This window comes from Bemisia tabaci, chromosome 3, assembly GCF_918797505.1.
Source record: "Bemisia tabaci chromosome 3, PGI_BMITA_v3".
NCBI classification, from domain to species: domain Eukaryota; kingdom Metazoa; phylum Arthropoda; class Insecta; order Hemiptera; family Aleyrodidae; genus Bemisia; species Bemisia tabaci.
In genome coordinates, this window is record NC_092795.1 from 2,192,031 (window position 1) to 2,214,999 (window position 22,969).

General features: G+C 39.0%; 2 protein-coding genes across 11 annotated transcripts in view; one reads left to right on the forward strand and one right to left on the reverse strand.

Moving 5' to 3' along the window:
• Positions 1-1,913: 1,913 nt before the first annotated feature.
• On the reverse strand, positions 1,914-7,609 carry LOC109039100 (eukaryotic translation initiation factor 4E1). The gene is made up of 5 exons (XM_019054443.2): positions 7,371-7,609; positions 7,113-7,273; positions 6,302-6,476; positions 4,583-4,722; positions 1,914-2,345 (listed from the first exon to the last, which is right to left on the reverse strand). The coding sequence occupies exons 1-5, from the start codon at positions 7,398-7,400 to the stop codon at positions 2,237-2,239; spliced, it is 615 nt and encodes a 204-aa protein (XP_018909988.1). The 5' UTR covers positions 7,401-7,609; the 3' UTR covers positions 1,914-2,236.
• Positions 7,610-13,464: 5,855 nt separating this feature from the next.
• Positions 13,465-22,969, forward strand: part of Ogdh (oxoglutarate dehydrogenase Nc73EF) — a 29,718-nt gene continuing 20,213 nt past the window's right edge. For 4 of the 10 annotated variants that reach the window (XM_019060443.2, XM_019060451.2, XM_019060450.2 and 1 more), the window contains exons 1-3: positions 13,465-13,625; positions 16,237-16,481; positions 17,437-17,649. In XM_019060443.2, the coding sequence (XP_018915988.1) occupies positions 16,248-16,481; positions 17,437-17,649 (447 nt within the window). In that variant the 5' untranslated portion in view covers positions 13,465-13,625; positions 16,237-16,247. The other 6 variants (XM_019060448.2, XM_072297647.1, XM_019060445.2 and 3 more) reach the window with 5 other exon arrangements.

The following is a 22,969-nucleotide window of genomic DNA, read 5'->3' on the forward strand; positions in this document are numbered from 1 at the left end:
GCCTAATTAGCGCCTTCATTCTGCCCAGAGACAAATTCTGCCGCGCTGGAAGAAGGTCGTTTAAGAATTTGAATGTTGCCAAATGGAACGAAATTCCTCTGAACACAGAAATAATTTTTTAAAAAATCGTCGATGTTCCTCCTCGAAATTTTAAGACACACTACATTTAATTGCGGGTAGTATTCTCTGAAAGATTAAAAGAAAAAGAATGCCAGTGTACCTGGAAAATGTTTATTGTGTTAGAAGAAAAATTGGCAACTTCCAAACGTTCTACAGGCGGTTTCATAAATTCTAACAGACTACACATTGCCGCACGAATTCTCCTGAAGTCCCTGGGGCTGCCCCTATGGTTATGGTTACTACGCCCCCCCCCCCCCTTCCTCCTGATTTAAAAAAGTAGGACAAACGATGTAATTACTTCAACGGATTTTTTAGTTAATTTCATACTTAGTATAGGTATTTACTTAGAGCGGTGCTGGTGCCAGCCCTTGTTTCCCAGCTACAGCCCCACTGATTTAGAGCGAATATAGAGCGAACACATGATCACCACTAACTTTTCACCCTAAAGTCATTGTAAATTCCTGTATGGAATTAATCACAAAATTTCCTAATTTTACTTAAAATCAATAACTTCATAATTGTTTTAGCAAAGCACATGTCAATGGCTAAAGTGCAAAAACCACTTATCACCATTGCAGTGTTTCAAAATTTCTGCTCCCATTTAATTTTTTCAAAGCGGACAAGCCAACTTTGCAGCTTGAAATGTATGCAAAGTACTAATTCTGCTAGCAAAGAAGAAAAATCGAAGACGTTTCCGTGAAGTTGACTGATTTTTCAAAGAAAAAATTAAGTATGACAGGAGGTCTGCAACGTGGCGTTGCAAATGGAAATACATGGTTTCGCACTTCAGCCATCGATAAGTACATCTTCAGCACTTACAAAAAGCACAAATTGCTAATTTTGCAATAAAATAAAATAGGAGACAACTTTTAAAAGTATTGCGGTCAAGATGTCTACCTGATCTCTGAGGTTTGGCCATTGATAGGTAAATCTAAAGCATCGCAGGGATCACTTTGTAAAAACTGAAACATAAGGCCCTGCCTAAGTAGTTGCTTTTCCTTATGATTCGTCAATCTACAACGCTTCATCATTCCGAATGCGACGGACATAATTCTCGTTTGCCACTCAAGGTTTGCAAAAGTTTGTCCAGTTTTCAACCATTTCTAACAGGCCTTGGTTTCAAAACTTATCATTAAAGCATGCCCTTACAAAAATACCTTTTAAAGCTGTTGAATAAATTTACTTGAATGCAATTATGATTACTACTTCTAACTCTCAATCTATTTTGGTTTCTTCATGATTAATAATGAGTAAAAAACAGTGCTTTAGACTTTCTTTTCAATTCTGATGTTTAATTTTGATGGCCTAAGTGTGAAACCACATATCTCCATTACAGTGTTTCCAAATCTTTGCTCCTTTTTTATTTTTTCGAAAAATGAGAAGCCAACTTTAAAGCTTGAAATTTATACAGAATTATATTCTGCTGTCAGAGATGAAAAATCAAGGAAATTTAAAAGAGATTACATTGACTATTTTTCTTAAGAAAACATTAAGTAAGTGCAACATCCATGTTTTGCACTTTATCGATTTAGTTCTGAGAGCTTATATGTGGAATGGAATGATCTTTTGGTATTCTAAATAGTCCTCCAAGAAGCTAAAGTATGAGGAATTATAGATTGATATTTTCTAGATTTCCAAGAGAGGGCATTTAAAGTTGAAAAATTACACGGAATACAAACAATTATGTCAAATATTCTGGTGAAGAAAAAGGAGCTCAGGCGTTGAGTTTTTTCATTGAGCACACCATGAGACGAATTTTAGGGGAATGATTCTCAAGAAGGTATACACAAGAGTACAAAAGAAAAACAATCGCATTTTAATATTTTGCATAAATACAGACAAAATGTGAAGGAAAACATTCATGTAGAACATGCAAAAGTTATCAATGAGAGCTGTACAATTGAGAATTTCAAGATGGTGACTGAGACAACATAAATTATCACCTATAAAAATAGAAATTTGAAGAAGATAAAAAAGAGAATAAGAAAAAACAATTTAAGAGAGGGGAGAAAAAATTGAACTAAAAGTTTTCTTCCATTAGGTTAATACTTCACGAAAATGAACGGTGTACTTTGTCTTCTGGAAATCAATCTCATTCAATCTGTTTTCGGATTCTTTAGATTTGGTATGTGGAGCGGATGGTTGATCCATGGTTAACCGTATCTTTATGCGTTTGGTAAATCAGAACTTTTGGTTGCAATTTCAGGCTCTCCTTTAATTTGTATCTGAAATATAAAAAAGGAACTTATCAATTAACAAATCTTGAAGAGCATAAAATGTTAATGTGGTGAATATTGATGGCTAAAGTGTAAAATCATATGTCTCTGTTCGTGACATTGGTGATTTCTTGTGATACATACTTTATTTTTCCTTCGAAAAACTAGTCAACGTAATTTTTTTAAACCGGCCTTGATTTTTCCAGTATTAGCAGAATATTCTGTAAAAATTTCAGGCATGAAGTTGGCTTGTTTCTCTTTGAAAAAATAATCTAGGACCAGAAATTTTGAAACACTGCCATAAAGAGACGTGGTTTTGCCCTTTGACCATCGATATACTTCATTTCTGTCATAGAGAATTAAGAAAAGAATTCTGCAACATCAGTCGGAGATCAGTTACTTTTAATAAATTATGATACAACTTAAAAGGTTGCCGAAAAGTTCATCATAGGCCTGAAGCCAAAAAATTAGGCCATACGTTGCAGTAGGAGTCAAGATATTTGCATCTGAACGTACGCACTATTTTCTGAATGGTACAGGTGTAGGAATTGCTTCACACTTCCTTCAGCCAGACGATCACCCCATTGAGAAAACCTGCTTTCAGGGTCTTCCCATTCTTGCATTCTACTGATCGCAACCTGCCAGACACATCGTTGAGAAGTTTCTACCCCCCTAGGATGGCAAAGTAGAGGAAACTCAGACAGCTCTCAATTGAAGTGAAATTACTAGCTGATGGTGAATACTAGGTGATGATCATCAGCAAGATGTAATAAATATCTCCTTAAAATCTTTGAATAAGAGAGGTTTTTTGCTGTGCATTTAAGTCCAGATTACTCAGAGAAAAGAGCATGCAACAAAGTTCATGGACTTTTAATCACTGATTTTAAAAGGATTGTCTCAGAAAATGGAATTTCTCTGAGTGTTCATTGGAAGAGCAAAATTTAAAAATAAAATAAAGAAGAGTTAACAGGAATCACTCAGCTGAAATACAGTCGTGCTCTCTTCAGATTTGAAGATGTGAAATCACAGCGGTTGACTTTGTAGAATTGTAAGACCATTCGATATAATTTTAACATTTAATATTTAGTAGTTAACTGTTTTTAAAGAGCTGATGGTGAATAAAGGAAAAAATCTTACAACACCATCCCATGAGATTCAGGGAAAATGAATGAATGACGATTTGAACCAACAGAGGTGTTGGGAGAAAAACCTAATTTCCCCTACAACAAGGAAACCAAACTTTTCCGAGTTTCACAGTTGTGAACAGTGTTCCAACTTCACCTCCAAGTTTTAGGAGCCGTTTGGCCCATCAAGTTCAATTTTTAGGGGCCATTGAAGATTTTTTAGGGGCCAAATTGAATTTTTGCCTATATATCACGGCGCATTTAGTGAAAAGTTATACGCAAGATATACAGTTACAGGACTTGCAAGTTGCAACTCGCAGCCATTACTTGGGAAAGGGAAAGGCCAAAGGAATGATATTCCGATTTAAAACAAGGAGCTTTTAGTTTACTTAAAGTTTGCTCAATTAAATAATACTTTTTCTGACTTCCTATTATGAAAAGTAGTAGAACGATTCTATAGTATGTACGATAAGTAGTACGATTCTCGATCTGCTGAGCCGCTGCCGCGACGAAGTTCCGCGCGCAACTGCTTGCTATGCGCGTTCAGTCCAGGCTGACTGACAAAAATCTTGAAATCATCAAACCGTGATTTAGGATTGCGACAATTTTTTAGGGGCCACGTTTGGCGCAGGGTCTTCATTTTTTAGGGGCCATGGCCGATTTTTTAGGAGCATTTGGCGACATGGCGCTCGTGGGGTTGGAACACTGGTTGTGAATATAACAAAAAGCCACTTTCTACACATCAGTTGAGGCTTCAACAGTCTTTAGATTTAATAACTCATGCTTAACAACATAGCAAAATACTTTATTCAATGACGTGACCTCTTGATAACACGGATACATAACGATTACAAATACGAAAACTGACATTACGTTTATTGGTCGAATACTGACTGTTCACTGGTGACGGTGCTCACAGCTGCTACCCCATTACACAGCGCTGCCTATTGGCAGCCATTCAACCTAGACTGAGTTTCATAGAATACACTACACCTCAAGTGGGATAAAATGGAGGAACACAATTTCAGATTAATACTAATTTTATAATGTGGAGTTGGTTTTGCAGATACAGCATAATGCATATTAAAAAAATTATTTCAAGGAAAGAAATTCTTAACTCACCCGATATATTTTACAGCTTTTTCGTTATTTGCATTTCCAGTCCACAAACCTAATTTTGCTGCTTTCGCACGGATACTGACAACAGCACCGCATATTTCATCACTTGCTTCGTCAAATGCTTCTCCAATCATGCATAAAACCTAGAAAGAAATTATGAGAATCATTTTTAGTAATTAGGAGACTAGCTCCAAAAGCTAAGCTGCGAGTACTTATTGGCAGCAATATTTAGAGTTTACCAACCCTTAATAAAATTGAACTCTATTTTACTCCATGGTTACTCTATTTAAAGCTGCCTAATCATTTCATTCTACTGTCAAAAAAAAAATTCCAAGCTATTTTCTAAAAACTTAATAAGTAGCTAGTATACTCAATCAAGACGATTTGAAAAAATTAAGACATTTTGAAATACTTCCTTGGCAAGAGCACAAAGGCGGAAGGATATAGACGGCTAAAGAGTGAAATCACGTACCTCCATTAAAGTATTTCAAAGTCTCTGCCCCTATTTTATTTTTTTTAAGAGAAACAAGTTAACTGTATAGCTTGAAATTTCTGCAAAATAGACTGCTAGTATAGAGGAAAAATCGAAGAAGTTTTCAAGAAATGAAATTGCCTTTTCCAATGAAAAAATGAAGTATAACGAGAAGTCTACAACGCCACAAACGGAAATACCTGGTTCCATACTTTAGCCATCAATATAATTCACCATAAGATTGGATCAAAATGAGATAGGTTTAGTGTGGCGCACTATAATCAGAGTGGCAGTAAATAAAAAAATAAAGGTCAGAAAAAGTTTGATTTTCAGATGTACTTAGATAGATAAAAAATACTGTTCTTTCTGTACTGTAATTACCTTGAAAACTTGACATTTTTTAATGAATTTGAAAAGAAACAAATTAAAACAAGGAGGAAGTTATAGCAGTTTCTGAGAATCAAGTTATTAAACTCTCCTAGAAACTTTAGTCACCACAGGGTGCTTCAGTACTTAGTGCCTACTTACTGCGAATATTTATGAAAAATGTAGTAAGTGATTAAGAACCCAAAAAGGCACTAGCTCACTACTGATGTTCTCTTTCTGTGCAGGCATACTTGAAATTGTATTACAGTGATAGGAAGGAATCTAGAAAAATGTATGCAAACTGGTAGCAATGGACCACTAGACAAGGTACGAAGTTAAGCATTCTAATACATGTTTCATAACCAGAATTTCACGTAAAACACACTACTTACATCAAAAATTACTGAACTCAACTCCTAACTGGGATATTAACGTTTAAATTTTACATTGGTTATGGGAATTTTGAATTGCCAGGTCACAAGAAACTCAATACTGTAAGTACATGAGTCAAATCGCAAACTACAACTGTTTAGGTAGGCTTATCAATCAAACATTGTTTTTTTCCCACCCTTCATTGTTCAAAGTGTAAATAATTTGCTTTAGCTGAGCCAAGGCGTCAGGACTGAGGTTACAATATTTTTGTATCGCAAACTGCCACGGTAACGTTTAGTGTGCAATTTGACTCTAGCAGACCATTGAGTTTTTATGAGCAGGAGGCTTGAATTCACCCATCAAGAAACATTAAATATCTAGGTTAGGAGATTATTTCCGGAGATCATTAGCTTTCAACGCATCGTCAATGATTTCAAGTTCAGGATGCAAAAAAGAAATAAGGGACACACCAAAAACTTGAGGGAAAAATGATGAGTTAAAAATTCACTCACCAGCTCTAGCCAACACAAATTAATTTCATCTCTTGTGGGTTTGTCGATGTTAATAAGCCATCGGCCTCCATTTTTGTTTGCATCATCTTCCCACATGGGCCGAATGCCTTTCTTGAAAAGTGAGTAGTCAGAACTATTTTTTAATTCACCAGCAGGTTTAATGTGGTTGAACAAACTGAAATAAATTTGAAGAGAGTATAAGTGGTTTGGGCATGAGAGTAACCTTAGGGCTCAAGAGAATACTGAGAACTTCTCAAATTTAGACACTGTAACTGTTATACGAATTCTTAGAGAAGTCATTGGAACAAATGTTGAAATTAACAGTTCCGTAGGAAGTGATTCACTTTCCTCATGATCCTGAAACTTAAAATTGTGACCTCATGGAATGCAAATACACAGGTGGATGTTTCCCTTCACAAACAATCATCATTGCAAGAGGGAACAACAATTAAAGGTGATGCCGACTTTTTCACAAAATATTTTCTTCACACATAAATCTGACAGAAACAACATCAACAGACCTGAGATTTAGTGATGATCAATCCAAGTACCATGATCATAAGAAACTTATTGGATACATAATCCCTGTAGAGAGAAAATGGGATAGCAGTATAATTAACATAAGATAAAGTTTTCATGAAACTGAACTTAAGATGAATATTCATCAGATTCATGCATTGATATGATCGACATGTAGGAAGTTCATTTGACAATCTGGCAGCTGGCTGGCGCAAGCTGCATGATTTTTAACGACTCGGCCTCTAAGATCTGTGTGCATACGATAAAGATGAGAAAATAGAGAGAACCTTACCACCAGAAGTCCTCGACTGTGTTGAAATCTATGACTTCTCTTTGGTTTTCTTCCCATTTCCGCGAACGGTCATTCTCGAAGTACCAGAGAGTCCATGTGTGCTGCAAGGGATGTTTGACGATTTGAGCTTCAGTCGTATTGGTATCAGTTTTTTCAATTACCTGGGAGAAATGGGAACACGAAAGGTGTGAGAAAAATCAGAAACTCAAGCGGCATAGTAAAAGATAAGGTGAGACTCAAAAAGAAGTGAGAACTAACCTCCGTATCAGGTTTTTGCACCAAAGCCATGATGAAATGCTTCAACGGGCCCCAGCAGTTTCAGTGTAGCTTTGACGAATTAATTCGGTATACAGTAGTATTTCTGAGTCGCTGATGACTGGTGCTTGCAAACTATTATTCAATGTAAATCAAACTACAGTTCCAGCTCTGATAAATCTGAGGTTTTCGCGTGCACGATGGGAGCGATTGGTGTGTGGTGATTGGCGATTCTTGATCGATTCTCCGACCAAAAGATCGATAGGATCGAATCGATTCTTTCACGTTGATCTTACGCGTTCCTAGTTGCTTTCGATGTATCGCTTGAATGGACCAGAAAACCGTCTCTGCTCTCTGGCGAGGAGTAGGCGAGGAGCCGAACCTGTGTTGGCCGATCGCGCGACTGCTCGCCGCACTATGTATGAAGGGCGGTTTGTAACTAAAGGTACGAATGTTAGCAATTTATAAGAAATGGTGTATTATATGAAATATTCAAGATATATATGAAAATTTGAAATATATATACGAAATTGTCGCAATATACAAGAAATGTGTCAATATTTAGGAAATCGACTCCAAAATATGTGGCGAAAATCGTGCAGTATATAAGAAATCGACTTCACAATAAATGTGGCGAAATTCGTGCGATATACAGGGTAATCCATAGGTCCTTTCGATCCCCTCTAAATTTTTCACCTAGTTGAGGCAAAGATTTGAAACTTGGGGGATGTTCTTAGGTTAATAACGGCCGTTCTTTCCAGGGCTCATGGTCGGAAAGGACTCCGGTGTTTTTTCGGGGCACCCGGATTCGGGATCCCCACTACCACCGCGGACCAAATTACGAGGCCCAGCCTGTATTTTTGCGAGTGTGTGTGTGTCCCTTTGACAAGCCGCGGGTTGCCGCATCTGATCAATGAGTGGGAGAGAGATAGACGATAAAACGGCGGCGTTTCAAAGCCGAGTGTGCTCCTTTGACGTGCCGCATCTGAGCAATGAGTGCGAGAGAGAGAAAGGACAAAACAGCGTATGGACCAATCCAAGTTGAGCCTTAGTCCCCGTTTACGGCCGTTCTTTCCAGGGCTCATGGTCGGAAAGGACTCCGGTGTTTTTTCGGGGCACTCGGATTCGGGATCCCCACTACCACCGCGGACCAAATTACGAGGCCCAGCCTGTATTTTTGCGAGTGTGTGTGTGTCCCTTTGACGAGCCGCGGGTTGCCGCATCTGATCAATGAGTGGGAGAGAGATAGACGATAAAACGGCGGCGTTTCAAAGCCGAGTGTGCTCCTTTGACGTGCCGCATCTGAGCAATGAGTGCGAGAGAGAGAAAGGACAAAACAGCGTATGGACCAATCCAAGTTGAGCCTTAGTCCCCGTTTACGGCCGTTCTTTCCAGGGCTCATGGTCGGAAAGGACTCCGGTGTTTTTTCGGGGCACTCGGATTCGGGATCCCCACTACCACCGCGGACAAAATTACGAGGCCCAGCCTGTATTTTTGCGAGTGTGTGTGTGTCCCATTGACGAGCCGCGGGTTGCCGCATCTGATCAATGAGTGGGAGAGAGATAGACGATAACACGGCGGCGTTTCAAAACCGAGTGTGCTCCTTTGACTTGCCGCATCTGAGCAATGAGTGCGAGAGAGAGAAAGGACAAAACAGCGTATGGACCAATCCAAGTTGAGCCTCAGTCCCCGTTTACGGCCGTTCTTTCCAGGGCTCATGGTCGGACAGGACTCCGGTGTTTTTTCGGGGCACTCGGATTCGGGATCCCCACTACCACCGCGGACCAAATTACGAGGCCCAGCCTGTATTTTTACGAGTGTGTGTGTGTCCCTTTGACGAGCCGCGGGTTGCCGCATCTGATCAATGAGTGGGAGAGAGATAGACGATAAAACGGCGGCGTTTCAAAGCCGAGTGTGCTCCTTTGACGTGCCGCATCTGAGCAATGAGTGCGAGAGAGAGAAAGGACAAAACAGCGTATGGACCAATCCAAGTTGAGCCTTAGTCCCCGTTTACGGCCGTTCTTTCCAGGGCTCATGGTCGGAAAGGACTCCGGTGTTTTTTCGGGGCACTCGGATTCGGGATCCCCACTACCACCGCGGACCAAATTACGAGGCCCAGCCTGTATTTTTGCGAGTGTGTGTGTGTCCCTTTGACGAGCCGCGGGTTGCCGCATCTGATCAATGAGTGGGAGAGAGATAGACGATAAAACGGCGGCGTTTCAAAGACGAGTGTGCTCCTCTGACGTGCCGCATCTGAGCAATGAGTGCGAGAGAGAGAAAGGACAAAACAGCGTATGGACCAATCCAAGTTGAGCCTTTGTCTCCGTTTAGGGAGGTACTTTCTGGCCCCCTAAAATTTTCCGGGGAACCCTCAGGGGAAGGGGGGATGGAAACAAATTATTTTTTCAATTGAGAAGACCCTTTTTGTTGTACCTTGTTCGAAAGAGCATCATAAAAGGAAACTTTTCGGGTAAACCAGCAAGTCAATATCTCAAACCGTTTCAAAATGACGTTCGGTTAAAATTCAAGATGGCCGAAAATTGACGCCTATTCTTTTTCAATGAATTTCCGTGAAAATCGGTATCTACGGGTATTTTTCAGGAGTAAAACGAATTTGAAGTTAGATGTCCAAAAAAAAAAGAAAAAAAATCGGCTTTTTTGGAATTTTTTTTTGATTTAGAAATCTAACTTCAAATTTGTTAATCTTATGCCAAAATAACCCTAACTCCGAAGTTTCTGAATTTTCGGCCATTTTGGAAATTTGTTGTTTTTTTAGAAAATCTAACTTCAAATTCATTTTTCTCCTATCAATATACCCGTAGATACCGATTTTCGCGCAAATCCATTGACAAACAATCGGTGTCAATTTTCGGCCATCTTGAATTTTAACCGAACGCCATTCTGAAACGGTTTGAGATATTGACTTCTGGTTTCTGACTTTCTGGTCCGAAAAGTCTCCTTTTTTGATGCGCTTTCGAACAAGGTAGGTACAACAAAAGGGGTCTTCTCAATTGAAAAAATAATTGGTTTCCATCCCCCCTCCCCCCTAAGGATTCCCCGGAAAATTTTAGGGGGCCGGAAAGTAGCTCCCTTTGACCTAAGGACAACCCCTAAAGTTTCAAATCTTTGCCTCAATTAGGTAGAAATTTAGAGGGGATGGTAAGGATTTATGGATCCCCCTGTATATCGCACGATTTTCGCCATATATATTGTGAAGTCGATTTCTTATATAGTGACACATTTCTTATATATTGCACGATTTTCGCCGTATATTTTGGAGTCGATTTACTAAATATTGACACATTTCAGTATTGCGACAGTTTCGTATATATATTTCAAAATTTCAAATATATTTTGAATATTTCATATGTTACATCATTTCTTATGTATTGCCAACATTAGTATCTTTAGTTACAAACGGCCCTTCATACACTATGTTCCACAGAGTGGATTTAACGTTAACTTTATTCGCAAATGCAATGCACCAGATAAAATATTAACATCCTGACCGAGAAACTTATGACTTTAAATGTCAGTTCTGACGCTTTCAAGACAGATTCCCCCCACCCCCACCCCCCCCCCCCTCTTCTGACGATTGAGAACAAGTATAAACTTTTTTTTTTTAAAAAAAAAATGTCTTCCGGTCGTGATTAGGGGATTCCCATGTGTTTTCAGGCGCTGAATCCGAATATGGCCTCAGTTTATGTCCATCACCCTTCAATTTTCCGCAAAATGGGCATTGTTGGTGTTCGTGCGACTGTTGACCCCCGTAGCATATACTTGGAAGGAGAAATGGTATCAAAATGACTCAATAGGTGGTGGGAGGGGAAAAGTGCAGTTTTAAGGGAGTGAGATGGGGCTGAAATATCGCGTATTGATGTGAATCAATTAATAACATCAGTAAGGCCTTGTCTCCACGAGCCGTTTCACGAGATTTGTCCCAGGGAAAAATCCCACTTACGAAGTTGGGAAAAATATTGAGTTAATCAATATTTTTCCCAGTACCAAGTTTGGTACTTGTACCTAGGACCCACTAAGAGAAGAAGAAGAAGTGAAAAAGAATTGTGCGATATTTTATTCATTACTACATTGTTAATGTTTGTTGTAGTTAAAATAATGTGTCTAATTGTCAATTGAGTGCAATTATTATTTTAATCCCGGTTAAATACTCGACTTTAACCAATTTATCTTCCCGCGAAAACTAGTCGCAGGACTGTATGAGCCCCGTCCCGTGGAGACGGTAACTGGGAAAAATCCCAGAAGTTTCATTCCTGCGATTCGAACTTGGGACAAATCCCATGAAAACGTCCCGTGGAGACAAGGCCTAAGGTCAAAATTGGGATTTTCGATAAACATACCATACCATCAAGTATCACAAATTTAACGTGCATTTTCATCCGGAACCAGTGAAATCTCTCTTTGAATAACTTCTTTCACTAAAGAGACTTAAAGTTTGAAAATACCCTTCCCCCAGTGCTAGTTCTAGCGATCGTAATCCGGGGATGGGGGGGGGGGGTGATTTAACGTATCCTAGCTGCTCCCTTCCCCTCCTCAGGGAGCCTCCCTAGAAAATTGTTGAAATATATGTAGATCCTCGCGAACCTCAATTTAGTCTATTTTTAGAATGAAATCTGATGGAACGTCTTGAAAAACAATGGTTTTATTTCATTCTCTCTTTCTTATGATCATTTGCCACTTATTTGAGGTATATCCAGTCGTTACTCCACAGCGTTTAGAATTTGTTGAGTTATTTAAATTTCTCGAAAAAACATCTCTCTGCGTTTAAAACATACAGCAATCGCAACCGCGACGGAAAGAGGGAACAGGACAGCGCATCGGAGGCAAAAGCAGCGAAGCGCTCGGACTCGGAACGTATACGTATACCGCTCTCCCCGCCCGCCTGATTCCGCCGCCGAGCAGTCTGGCAACCGCATAGAGACAACCGATTCTCTAGAGCATGTAGGCCCGTGCCGTGTGTTCATGCCGCGCAGCGCGCTGCGCCACCTCCGTCCGCTCTGCCGATTTCCTATACTTTTGTGGCTGCTATATTGCTATATACGTATTTCTGTCTCTCTCTCTTTCTATTCTTAATGCAATTTACTCACTAATACATTTGATCTATAATATTTGCTAAAATTTAAAACATACGTAATAGGTACGTAATTTTCCTCTTTCCTCTAAGATATTTGGGCAAGCAGTGCTTTTTGCCTTGCTTACCCGGACCGCACTCCACTGACACCCCCCCCCCCCCCCCCCCCCCAATAATGTGTCATCATCGTTTGTGTCATCATATACTTTAGCATAAGTTTGGTCATGAATTCATTTTTCAATCAAAATACCATTACTTAGTTTGCGAAGTTTCGACCACGAATGTCTACCTACTAGGACGAATACAATCTACGGTGAGTACCTTTTCTTTTTACCGCCGAGATCATGTATTTGTGTCAACAAATCAACAAAAGTAAGGTCAAAAATGAAATCTACGATCAAAAGTCCCTTCAGATACCGAGTTTCAACACGAAATGCCCACAAGAACGAGTAAAATTTATCTTAAAGTAACTTATAAATTTTTATGTTTCTCCGGAAAGTTTGGAAGAACGCGTGAAATTGTGCATTTGCGTCAGTTAATTGAAAAAATTAAGGTCAGAAATGAATTCTACGATCAAAATAACCCATGAATACTTTGGTTTAGCACGAAATCCCCGGGAACGGATGGAATAGCGCAACAAGTAAGGCGATGACCGGGGGCATTCTTATACGCTTCGCTCCTGATGAGCCGAGCCGGTGCGAGAACAGAGTCAAAGTGGCTGAGAGGCGGATTTCTTGCCAACTTTTGTGAATGATCGAATATCGCCATGTCCCCGTTAGAAGCTATGGTAAAGAATCGATAGTGCGATATTCGAACAATCGCATTCGATACGATATTCGATATTCGTCCAGCTGAAGTGGGGGATTCAACATGGCGGCCATAGATCGAATCGAATTCTCTTATCCCAGGTGACGTAAAGCATCTAGCATGTGTATATAGTGACGTATTTAAAAGGGGTCTCTGCTTTTAATGACTACCACCCTCATTTCTTCAGAACTTTGACAATCTGTCTGATCTGTCTGTCATAAAATTGTGCAAGTGAGCGGGGATTTTCGCTGCTGTTATCACGCGGTTGTCAACCGCCGAGTGATTTTTCCAAACTTTTCCGCCAGCTCGCACCCTGCAGTTTGGAAATCAGCTACTCACAGTAAATTTGTAATTAAATCCAGGTGAGTTCACTGCATAAATCCGATTCCTCTGCTCACCTCGCACTTTCTCCTCCGTTGCTTACAGAGCTGCCCTACATTTTGACGTTTTATCAGTGCAAGGTCACCGTGTCTTATCAACTCTACCTACACCGAAAACGATTGAAATTCCATGAGCTGAAGCCCGCTAACGCTGCACTTTTCCGGATCCTCGTTGAGCCGCAGATGTAGATATGATATGATGATGAAGGGTCTTCACACTTTCGCCTGACTCATTCACTTCCTGTTGTTATCCAGACACGCCAAGCATAAGATGCCCAACGTGAAATCCCGCCAAGAATTCAGTAGTCCAGCCCACTCGTGCATTTTACTTCCTTTCCTCGCAATTCCGTAGCCTTCGTCTGTGCCACTTAAATCTTTACTCTTTTCCTCCGAATTGTTCGTTTTCTCGCGCGCCCCTTTACCCACGAATTTCAGGTAATAGGGCATATTTATCGGTGAAAGTAAACATCCTTTCCTGGGAGGTACCTGATTTTAAGTGAAGGTCCCTTGGGTTGATTTCTTGGCAGTCTGTCTCAATGTTGATTCCATTCATTCTGCAGTGAAGGTCAGCTACCTTGTATGTACTAAGTAATTACCTATTTGTGAGCACAGATTCATTTCCTGGGATTTCATATTGTATTGAGCTGGTAAGTGTTTTGGTCTAGTGGTGAAACATCTCTCCTTGGAATAGGTGTAAATCCTTAGTGCCACTGCTACTATTAATCCATATTTTTACGTGGACCACCGCAGTGTTTAGTATATCAGTTGGCGCTGCTCCAAAATTTCAGCCTTCTATTTTTAATGCTAGAACCAAAGAACTAGGACGTAAAGTATTCTCATTGAGCCAATTACTTTTCAGTGTCATCCACTGACTGCAGTGGAAGGGCTCTACCTGCTCCGTTTTGAGGTGTGTTACAGGATGTCTGATTTAAATTAGTGCGTTTATTTCTTTTTCTTCTGTTAAGTACTCAGATGTGATATGCTAGCCGGCACTTTAATATAGGCGCTATCTTTAGCCAAGTTGGTGTATTCATTGATTGAATCCAGAGTTTCAACAGTGCCTCATACCTTCATGCACCATCTGCTGTAGAAATTTCAAGTTTTGACGCACTGTTTCATATTATTTTGCATCTGAACTGTGCATCACTAATGTAGTTACTTGTAGGAAATTCTCTTCTTTCAGCGTAATTTATGAATATTATGTAGTGTCTGTCATATGTATGTATGCGGGCCTTAATGTATGTGAGAAGTGCCTTGTTTTATAAGGATATCTCCTTAGTATTTTGGCTTATTTTGCCTCCTCTAATTATTTAGAAGATTAACACACACATACTCATTACTAAACATCAAAATTCTAGGTTATGAATCATGATTGTGTGCCATTTCACCCAATCCTGTTCACCCACGGGAATTTTCACCCAAAATCCTTTTGCCCAAGGAATTTTAGCCCTGGTTATTTCACCCATGAGATGTCTTAACGGCCAATGGAATTCTCCTCCACCTTTATTCTTTGCCTTGTTGCCGAACAAAACTGCACAATCCTACCGAGCAGTTTTTGCATCAATCTCGTCAAAATGTGTGGAGCTAGGAATTCAAGCTCCACATTCGCATTCCATACTTTGTGACTTTGAAGTGGGCATAATACCTGTAAGCGCTTCCAAGCAAGTTTTTCCAGGGTCGCGTATTGTGCTCTATTTTTTCCATTTGGCCCAAAGTGTTTGGAGGCATGTGCAAACGCTTGGTTTGCAAGTGGAATACAATAAACCTAGTAACAGAGAGGTACAAATTGGGTTTTCCCAATTGTTAGCCCTAGCATTCGTCCCGGCAGATGACGTGGTGCGCGTGTTCTAACTGCTGAAGCAGTCACTACCAGATAGCATGGAAACCTTAGTGAAGTATTTTGATAGGACATATGTGAGCGGATCATGTAAGCTTTTTCGGCGACGGGTGAGACTGATGCCTCCCATGTACCCTCCAGAGCGATGGAATCATTACCGGTCAGTAAATGAAGATGGTCCGCGGACCAGCAATGCCACCGAGGGGTGGCACAGTCGGTTCTAAACCCTCGTGGGAAAGAATCATCCCTCCATATACTATTTGCTCCGCCAGCTAACAAAAGAACAGACTGATACAGATAAGCAAATTGTAGAGATTGATGCTGGAAGAAAAGTGAGAAAAGCAAGGGCGCAAAAGTATGAAAAGTTTAGACTACAAGGAAGCAGGCACGGAATTAGAACATCTCCAATACTGGTCCAAACCTACGCTTGCCGCGAATTAATTGGCCGAAGGCCAATTTTTTTTCCTCTAATTTTCTATCTAAATTATTGGGTGAAACTGTTGGGTGAATTTTCTTTGGATGAATTTTTGGTGGTTTTTAGGGTGAAAAAAAGTAGGGACAAATGACTCTGAACATTTTGGCTATTGGGGTAAAAAGTTCGGGCGAAAAGGCCTCCTACCAATGGGAATTAGCGAGAATCCTTAAAAATCACTGTACACCTAAACCCCTCCTTACATGATAGCTTTTTATTTTAGATGAACAACACCAAATTGTTGAGATTTGTCACTTGATTTACTCCATGTGTTTTATTTTCAGATACAGGCAAAATGTTGCGAGCGAGGTGCATTGTGAATAACCTGGCACCCTACATTCCTAGTGGTGCCAGTCGAGAAAGATTCGCATCATGGCTGTTGAGCACGGATACGTTCTCACGATCTGTCTCTTCCACCAACAGAACAGACTATTCCGCCCAAGCAGAGCCCTTCCTCAATGGATCCAGCTCGTCCTATGTAGAAGAAATGTACAATGCTTGGCTCGCAGATCCATCAAGTGTTCACAAGGTAAGGTAACTCAATGAATCTTGTTTCTTTCACTGTTCGCAACTCTCAGGCCCCAAATGCGCCTAAGAAATCGGTCATAGCGCCTAAAAAAGGAAGGCTCTGTGCCAAGGTGGCCCCTAAAAATCCCCCCCCCCCCCTCCAAAAAATCCTACTTTTTCTGTTAGGAGATTATTCGAAATTTCAACGTAGGGCTCCGGACTTGTAACTTGTCACTAAATGCGCCGTGATGTTTAGGCATAAAGTCAATTTGGCCCCTAAAAAAATTTCAGTGGCCCCTAAAAATCGAGCTTCATGGGCCACATGGCTCCTGAAACTCTAAGGTGAGTTCCAAACACTGGTTCCCTTTACAGTAATACATCATTACCAAGTTACTTACTGATTTAAGAGGAAAAACCCGGGGGCAGGCCACACAAAGCATGAATAGGCAGCCTCAATGTTATTAGGTTGTGCCATTAAATGTGAGTATTTTACATGGTTTAAGGGGTTTTTGGGAAGTAAGTCCCTCTTTTCACCATGTCAAATATATTGATGCCAAATTATTCTTTTCTCACGTTCCACAGGATGGATTTTCAGAAACCTTTTTTAGGCCTGCATTTAGTAGAGAAGAACTAAAGGATATGAACTTAGAAGGGGGATTGATAGGAATAGACAAGCAATCGAAAATTCAAGGAAAAACTGAAGCTTTCTGTTCTGATGCCGATACCTGTTGTGGGAATCGCAAATTACAGAACTTTACACGGTTCACAAAAATCTATCCAGCATTATATTGTATATCTCGCAGAGAGCCAGATTTGAAATTACATTGAAGTGCTAGCAAGGGAGAAAATAGAAAAGTGTCATAGATGAGGTGAAGTGAATAAAGTATTCTTCAATTCCTCTTGTATCAGAGACAATAGTCTTGAGTACCGCACTGTGTAAATTATACCTCTTTAATTATGACTCTTGGTGTTCGTAGTCATGGGACTCTTTCTTCCGAAGCAGCACCTCCGGAGCCAAACCTGGCCAGGCTTATCAACCCCCTCCTACCCTATCCGAACCTGGTCACAATCAAGTGTTACTCAGCAGTATCTTACCCCAAGTTGGCAGCGCCCCAGCCCTCGGAGGTCAGGTCAACGAAAAGATCATAGACGACCACTTAGCCGTTCAAGCCATCATCCGATCTTACCAGGTCAGTTATTCAGTGAAAAAAAGATTAAAATTGAATGATTAGATCGATACTTGTAGTTGTAAGTACGTTCATTTGATTAGCTGTTCACTCCTGTTAAATGTACTTTCTACGCTTCCGTGTGTGAACTGCAATCTAAGTCTCGTCTCCGCTTATTAAGCAGTAGGGTAGCGTGCAGTTAGTTTTGACTGTCGTGTGAGTCCAGAGCTAAATCAAACCGTCGATAATTGTTGCGTCCTTTTCTATTTACGATTTGCTTTTTTATGTCGTAATGCTGGTGAGCAGCAATCTTCCACTTCCTGTTTAGCCCTTCTAATGAGATTAAATATTGAGCCTTGTCTTCATTAATATTTTCGAGCAATTATCTGAGAATGCAATGATTCATTTATTACCCTGGCTCTCGCAAATTTAATTTTTGCAACCATCGGATCCAGCGGCAGGTCACTGGAGTCTTTTATGTTTTTATTTATAAATTTACTACTTCATATTTCATTAACTCACTACTTTACTCTAACTTTCATCTTTTAACTTTATCATTTTTTTTGATAATCCATTATTTCTCTCAGAATACTGAAATACACGACTTGTCAGGGCAATAAATTCTGCAAAAAACATAGTGAATGCAAGGCATCTGAGATACTGGATGAGATAATAATCATGCTGACTTCTTCATTACACAATCAGTGTTACTGTACAATCTAACTTCCATTTACAATATAGTGAGTAAACTGTAATGTACGCTCTCAATGTATGTACAAATGACCATTTTTTGAGATCTTCCTCAAAAGAGCCATCTGGCCAAAATTTTAGCGCTCATGTAACCAGCTATATTCAATTCCAAAGAATGGGTCTTTGAAAGAAAAAATGACGTTACTCCATCACAGTAACCTCGAAATTTTAATCTAGCTGCAATCTTTGGCATATATTCCTTTCAGTAAACCATTGCATCATTTCACTGTGAATGTATTGAAATTTGCAACAAAATCATGAAGCAGCCTTGTATATTCTTGTAAAAGTAAGATTTTATCGGAAATTCTAAGAAAGAATTGTGATGTATTTACACCAAAATTGTCTCGAAGCATCTCATATCTCTTTCCAGTTGATCGCTTTCTCAGCCAGGGTTCCCAACAGTGTGGAATACCTGGAAAGTCAGGGAATTCACAGTAACCTGGAAGAGTCAGGGAAATTTTTCTCAAAGTTAACAGCTTATTTAGCTGCTGATAGGCAACCAGTAGAAAGTTGTTGCTATCAAGGCATTTACGTAGCTATCTCCCTAGGTACACTCTATCTCAAATCCATAATCAACCCTCTCATCAGTCCTGCTACTTTTTAATTTTCTAAAAAGCTGCCCATTTGATGTTTCTATTACATAATCTACTGAACATAACTTAGCTTACAATAATCCAGCCTAAGTTCTATAATTTTTACATGCAGGGAAAGGAAATTTTGATCTGGGGGGCCACTCTGTCTTGTTAAAAGAAAATGCCATATTAACAATCGAATGTTGCCAGATTTTCCCCTCTAAAACATTAATTTTCGAGAAAAGTCATGAATATTTGTTCTTGAAATTATCAGAGACACTAGATCAAATTGAGAGTAAAATTCCTCTTAAAATTTGCAGGAAAAAAAGTTACAAGTCTTCATGAAAATTAGTACTCTACCAAAAGTTTTGCAATGTGCAAAAGTTCGTATGAGGTTTTTTTCTAGATTGGCAGTCCTCTATATGTGCACCACTGAGTCATCCGAAGTAAAATCCTGTAAGCCAGTTTGTTGTACATCGCGGTACAGTGGCATGAAGACATATGCATATGTAAACACATATTCAGTGTATACAACGCTAAATTAAACTGGACCAAAAATTAGAAGCCATGGATACATACATATGTACATATTCATATATATGCACCTTTCATTATTACAGTGGAACATTGAAGGAGGGTAGAAATGTCTACCTGGAACATGGATAAATATATAGGTCAAGGGGCATCCAATAACTGTTGCTTATTTCCTCATGTAATTTAAGACAGTTATTGAGTTTATTTGCACCAAGCCTGCAATCACATCAAGTGAAACATTTCTTCATCTCAAAGTTGTTCACTTCATTTACTTTTAAAATGAGGAAAAAATGAAGGAGCTCTATTACAGTAACTGTTGGACACTTCCCAGTATGCTGCAAACGTGGTGCATGAACTTTTTTCTGATGAATCCTTGAATAGCTTCTATGTTTTTAAACCAGTTTTTTAGAATATTCAAAAATTCCCAAAGGGTTTTTTTGTAAGAGGTAAAATTTTCCATGATAAAAACAAACTATTTTCTGATTCAGTTGAAAAAAGCCAATGCTCTTTATCCACGGTACACTGAAAATTTTGGTTTGTTTCTATTCAAGTATAACTTGACTGTTGGAAAGTGTTCAGCTCTGGTTCTATGATATAAAGTTTACGCTGTCAATTTTCTCTTTATTCTGTATTCAAGAATAAAACTAAATTATGAGCTTAGAATGCTCAACTCTAAAATGATATTGCAAAAATTAAGGATAGCTGATAAGACATTTCAAATATTCCACTAAAGAACACTTGCAAATTTTCCTCTATCCTGGGTTTCTTTTCATCGTTGAATGCTGGAGTTCCAAACTCATTTTTAGTTCCTGTCTCAGTCACTTATGCTTAGGTTTTGTTTTATTTTGTGGAATGACTTGATCTTTTCTCTCATGATGATAGTAACCTGCTCGGTTACCATTACATCACCTTTGTTTTTGGATAGAATGTGTGTAGTTAGTGTCTCTCAATGTTATCAAGTACTGTTTAGAATTGAATGTGCATAGGCTCGTGGTCATTTGGTGGCTGAGTTAGACCCACTGGGCATTAATTATGCTGATCTTCACAGCAAGTACAAGGACAGGAAAGGAGCTCCGCATGAAATTGTCGTTCGTAATCACTTGCTGGGTAAGACATCGATCTCTCTGCATATCCCTCCTAATTTTATTCATTATTTTTGTTACTTTTTCTCAATTCATCCTCCGTATAGTCATACTTACTTTTCCATGTTAAATATCGTTGAAAAAATATATTTTTGAAACCATGAAGTTCCTTTATTTGGGATTTAACATGAAAAAGACTCATGTTTTAGAGGGAGTGTCAAGCCTTTAATCAAACTGGAAAAAACTTAATCTGAGAATGTCTCCTTCATATCGATCGCAACTCCGCACAATAGCACCTTGTGTCATTGGCTCTTATCAAATGGTTTCCTCTGTTATCTACCATGAAAAAGCTGCAGTTGCTCCTAAAATTTTTGTGGTATCAAGTCATTATATCCTGCAGATGAATCAAAATTAATCATTCAATGATACAAATGGATGCAAAAATGTTCATCCATTTGGTTTTACATCTTGGTCCCTAAAAGGCTTCATGGACCTTCATCCTTTTTTTTCGGTTGTCATCTGTCTAATTTTATTTTTTCTGTTACACAATGACTTTAAAGCGTGTGTAACTGAGCTGAACAAGTTTTTGAGCAATTTTACCCTCTGATTTGGTCTCCTTTTTTTTCTACCTTGGTTGTCCTTTTTTAAATGTTTGTCTCTCGCCATCTATTTTCCACAACGGCACTTTGAAGGCAGGTAAGTTCTACTACAGCACTAACCAGCCACTACAATGTTGAAAAGTCGTTTGAATGTATAAATGCTCGTTCTCTCTGTTCTTCGCTCCTTCGCTGTTTGTCGCCAAGCTTGATGTGTTTCCTGTTTTTCTTTTCATTTTATTCAGCCTTCAGTAAACTCATCATGATTTCCTTTTTTCATTTATTTGCGATATGTAGTTATTTATTGTGCGTGCAAGTTTCTTTGTTCTTGTGGTTTTAATTATTTAAAAAGGGATTGAACAACTACAAATAAACTGACTTTCATTTAACTTTCAAAAGATACCTGACTTGTTAGCTATGCCACACTTTATAATTTGTGAAAAGTCCTGTAATTCTCTTCTAAAATCTCTTGATGGTATGACATCAAATGTATCAAGTAATTATCCTTTTCCATGTCTCATCAGTGAAAGAAATCAAGAAATTTTCTTGGTATTTTCATTTTTTTTCTATTTTTCTGGAATTCTTTGTTTGTGTATTTCTTTTTAGCTCATCATGAAAAAAGAAAGATATCTGTCAAGCATGTTTGTTGTGTGACCGTTATGCACCTCAGTATGCAGTTTAGCACCTGTCGATGTGTTTGTGGAGGTTTTAAAGTTTCCGTTTTTCTTGCCCTTCTGTCAAAATATGTGTGGAAATGTTGCTAATTGGTTCAATCTGATTCAACCATAAAAAATGTTCATCAAAGCCTACATGTGTCGATCCAACCAGCCAGAGCTGTGAAGTTCTTATGTTCTAAACTTAATTTGTAAATATTTCATTGAAGAACTCTATTAAGCTTAGCTTAAATTATGGCTTCTATATTTTATGCTTTTCAATCGATTTTAAAGTCAAGACAGTGTCTGATCAGTGTCTGACAAGTGAATTATGACAAATTTGTCGAACAAATTGGTTCACGAGTTATGGTTTCATAACTTTAACAATGTCTCAGAATCATTTTTTGTAGTTACAATTGAAGCAGTTGTGTGCTTTCTCACTTCGGTTCACAAATGAGCCAAAACTTCATTTGGAAAGTTTCAGCCTCCGGTGGCTGACACTTCGTTCTGTTTGTATGCTGCCGTTTCGTAATGATTGTTTCCAAAAAGCTCTCACGTTCCGAAACTGTGAAGTATATTATATATCACACCTGCCTCTGAAATTTAAAGCAGCTCATAACTCATAATTCTTTTTAAAAATTTGTTCCTACCAGTTCTCAACTCTTGCAGAAAATTATCCACCCTTATCTCTTCATCATTTTTGGTCAAATTTCCCATTTATGGTGATGCATCTCGCTAATCTTCACCTTCCTTTCAACCATTTCTCGAAATGAGCGCACAGCACCTTAGCTTTAATTGTTGAATTGTAACATTTTTGTAACATGAGCCAATTTAACAATCGTAATAACTTTTCGAAACTTTAAATCAGTCAGCAATATTCTTTCCTTGTTGATAACTTTGAAAAAATCCACAGTGTAACTGTGATGACCGTTACAATGAAAAGGATTACAAGAAACTATGTCCGACATCATAGAACTATTGATTGGGAGTATCAGAAAGCAAATACTTTCGCAGAATGTTCAAACAGAACAGATGTCTTAAAACTATAGGAATGGAAATTTATAATCGCTCTCTAATCCGGTGCTACCAACATCTTTTGCACTTTTTTTTAATACATACAATGTGTCCCAGGCTTACATGCCTACCTTGCAGGAGCG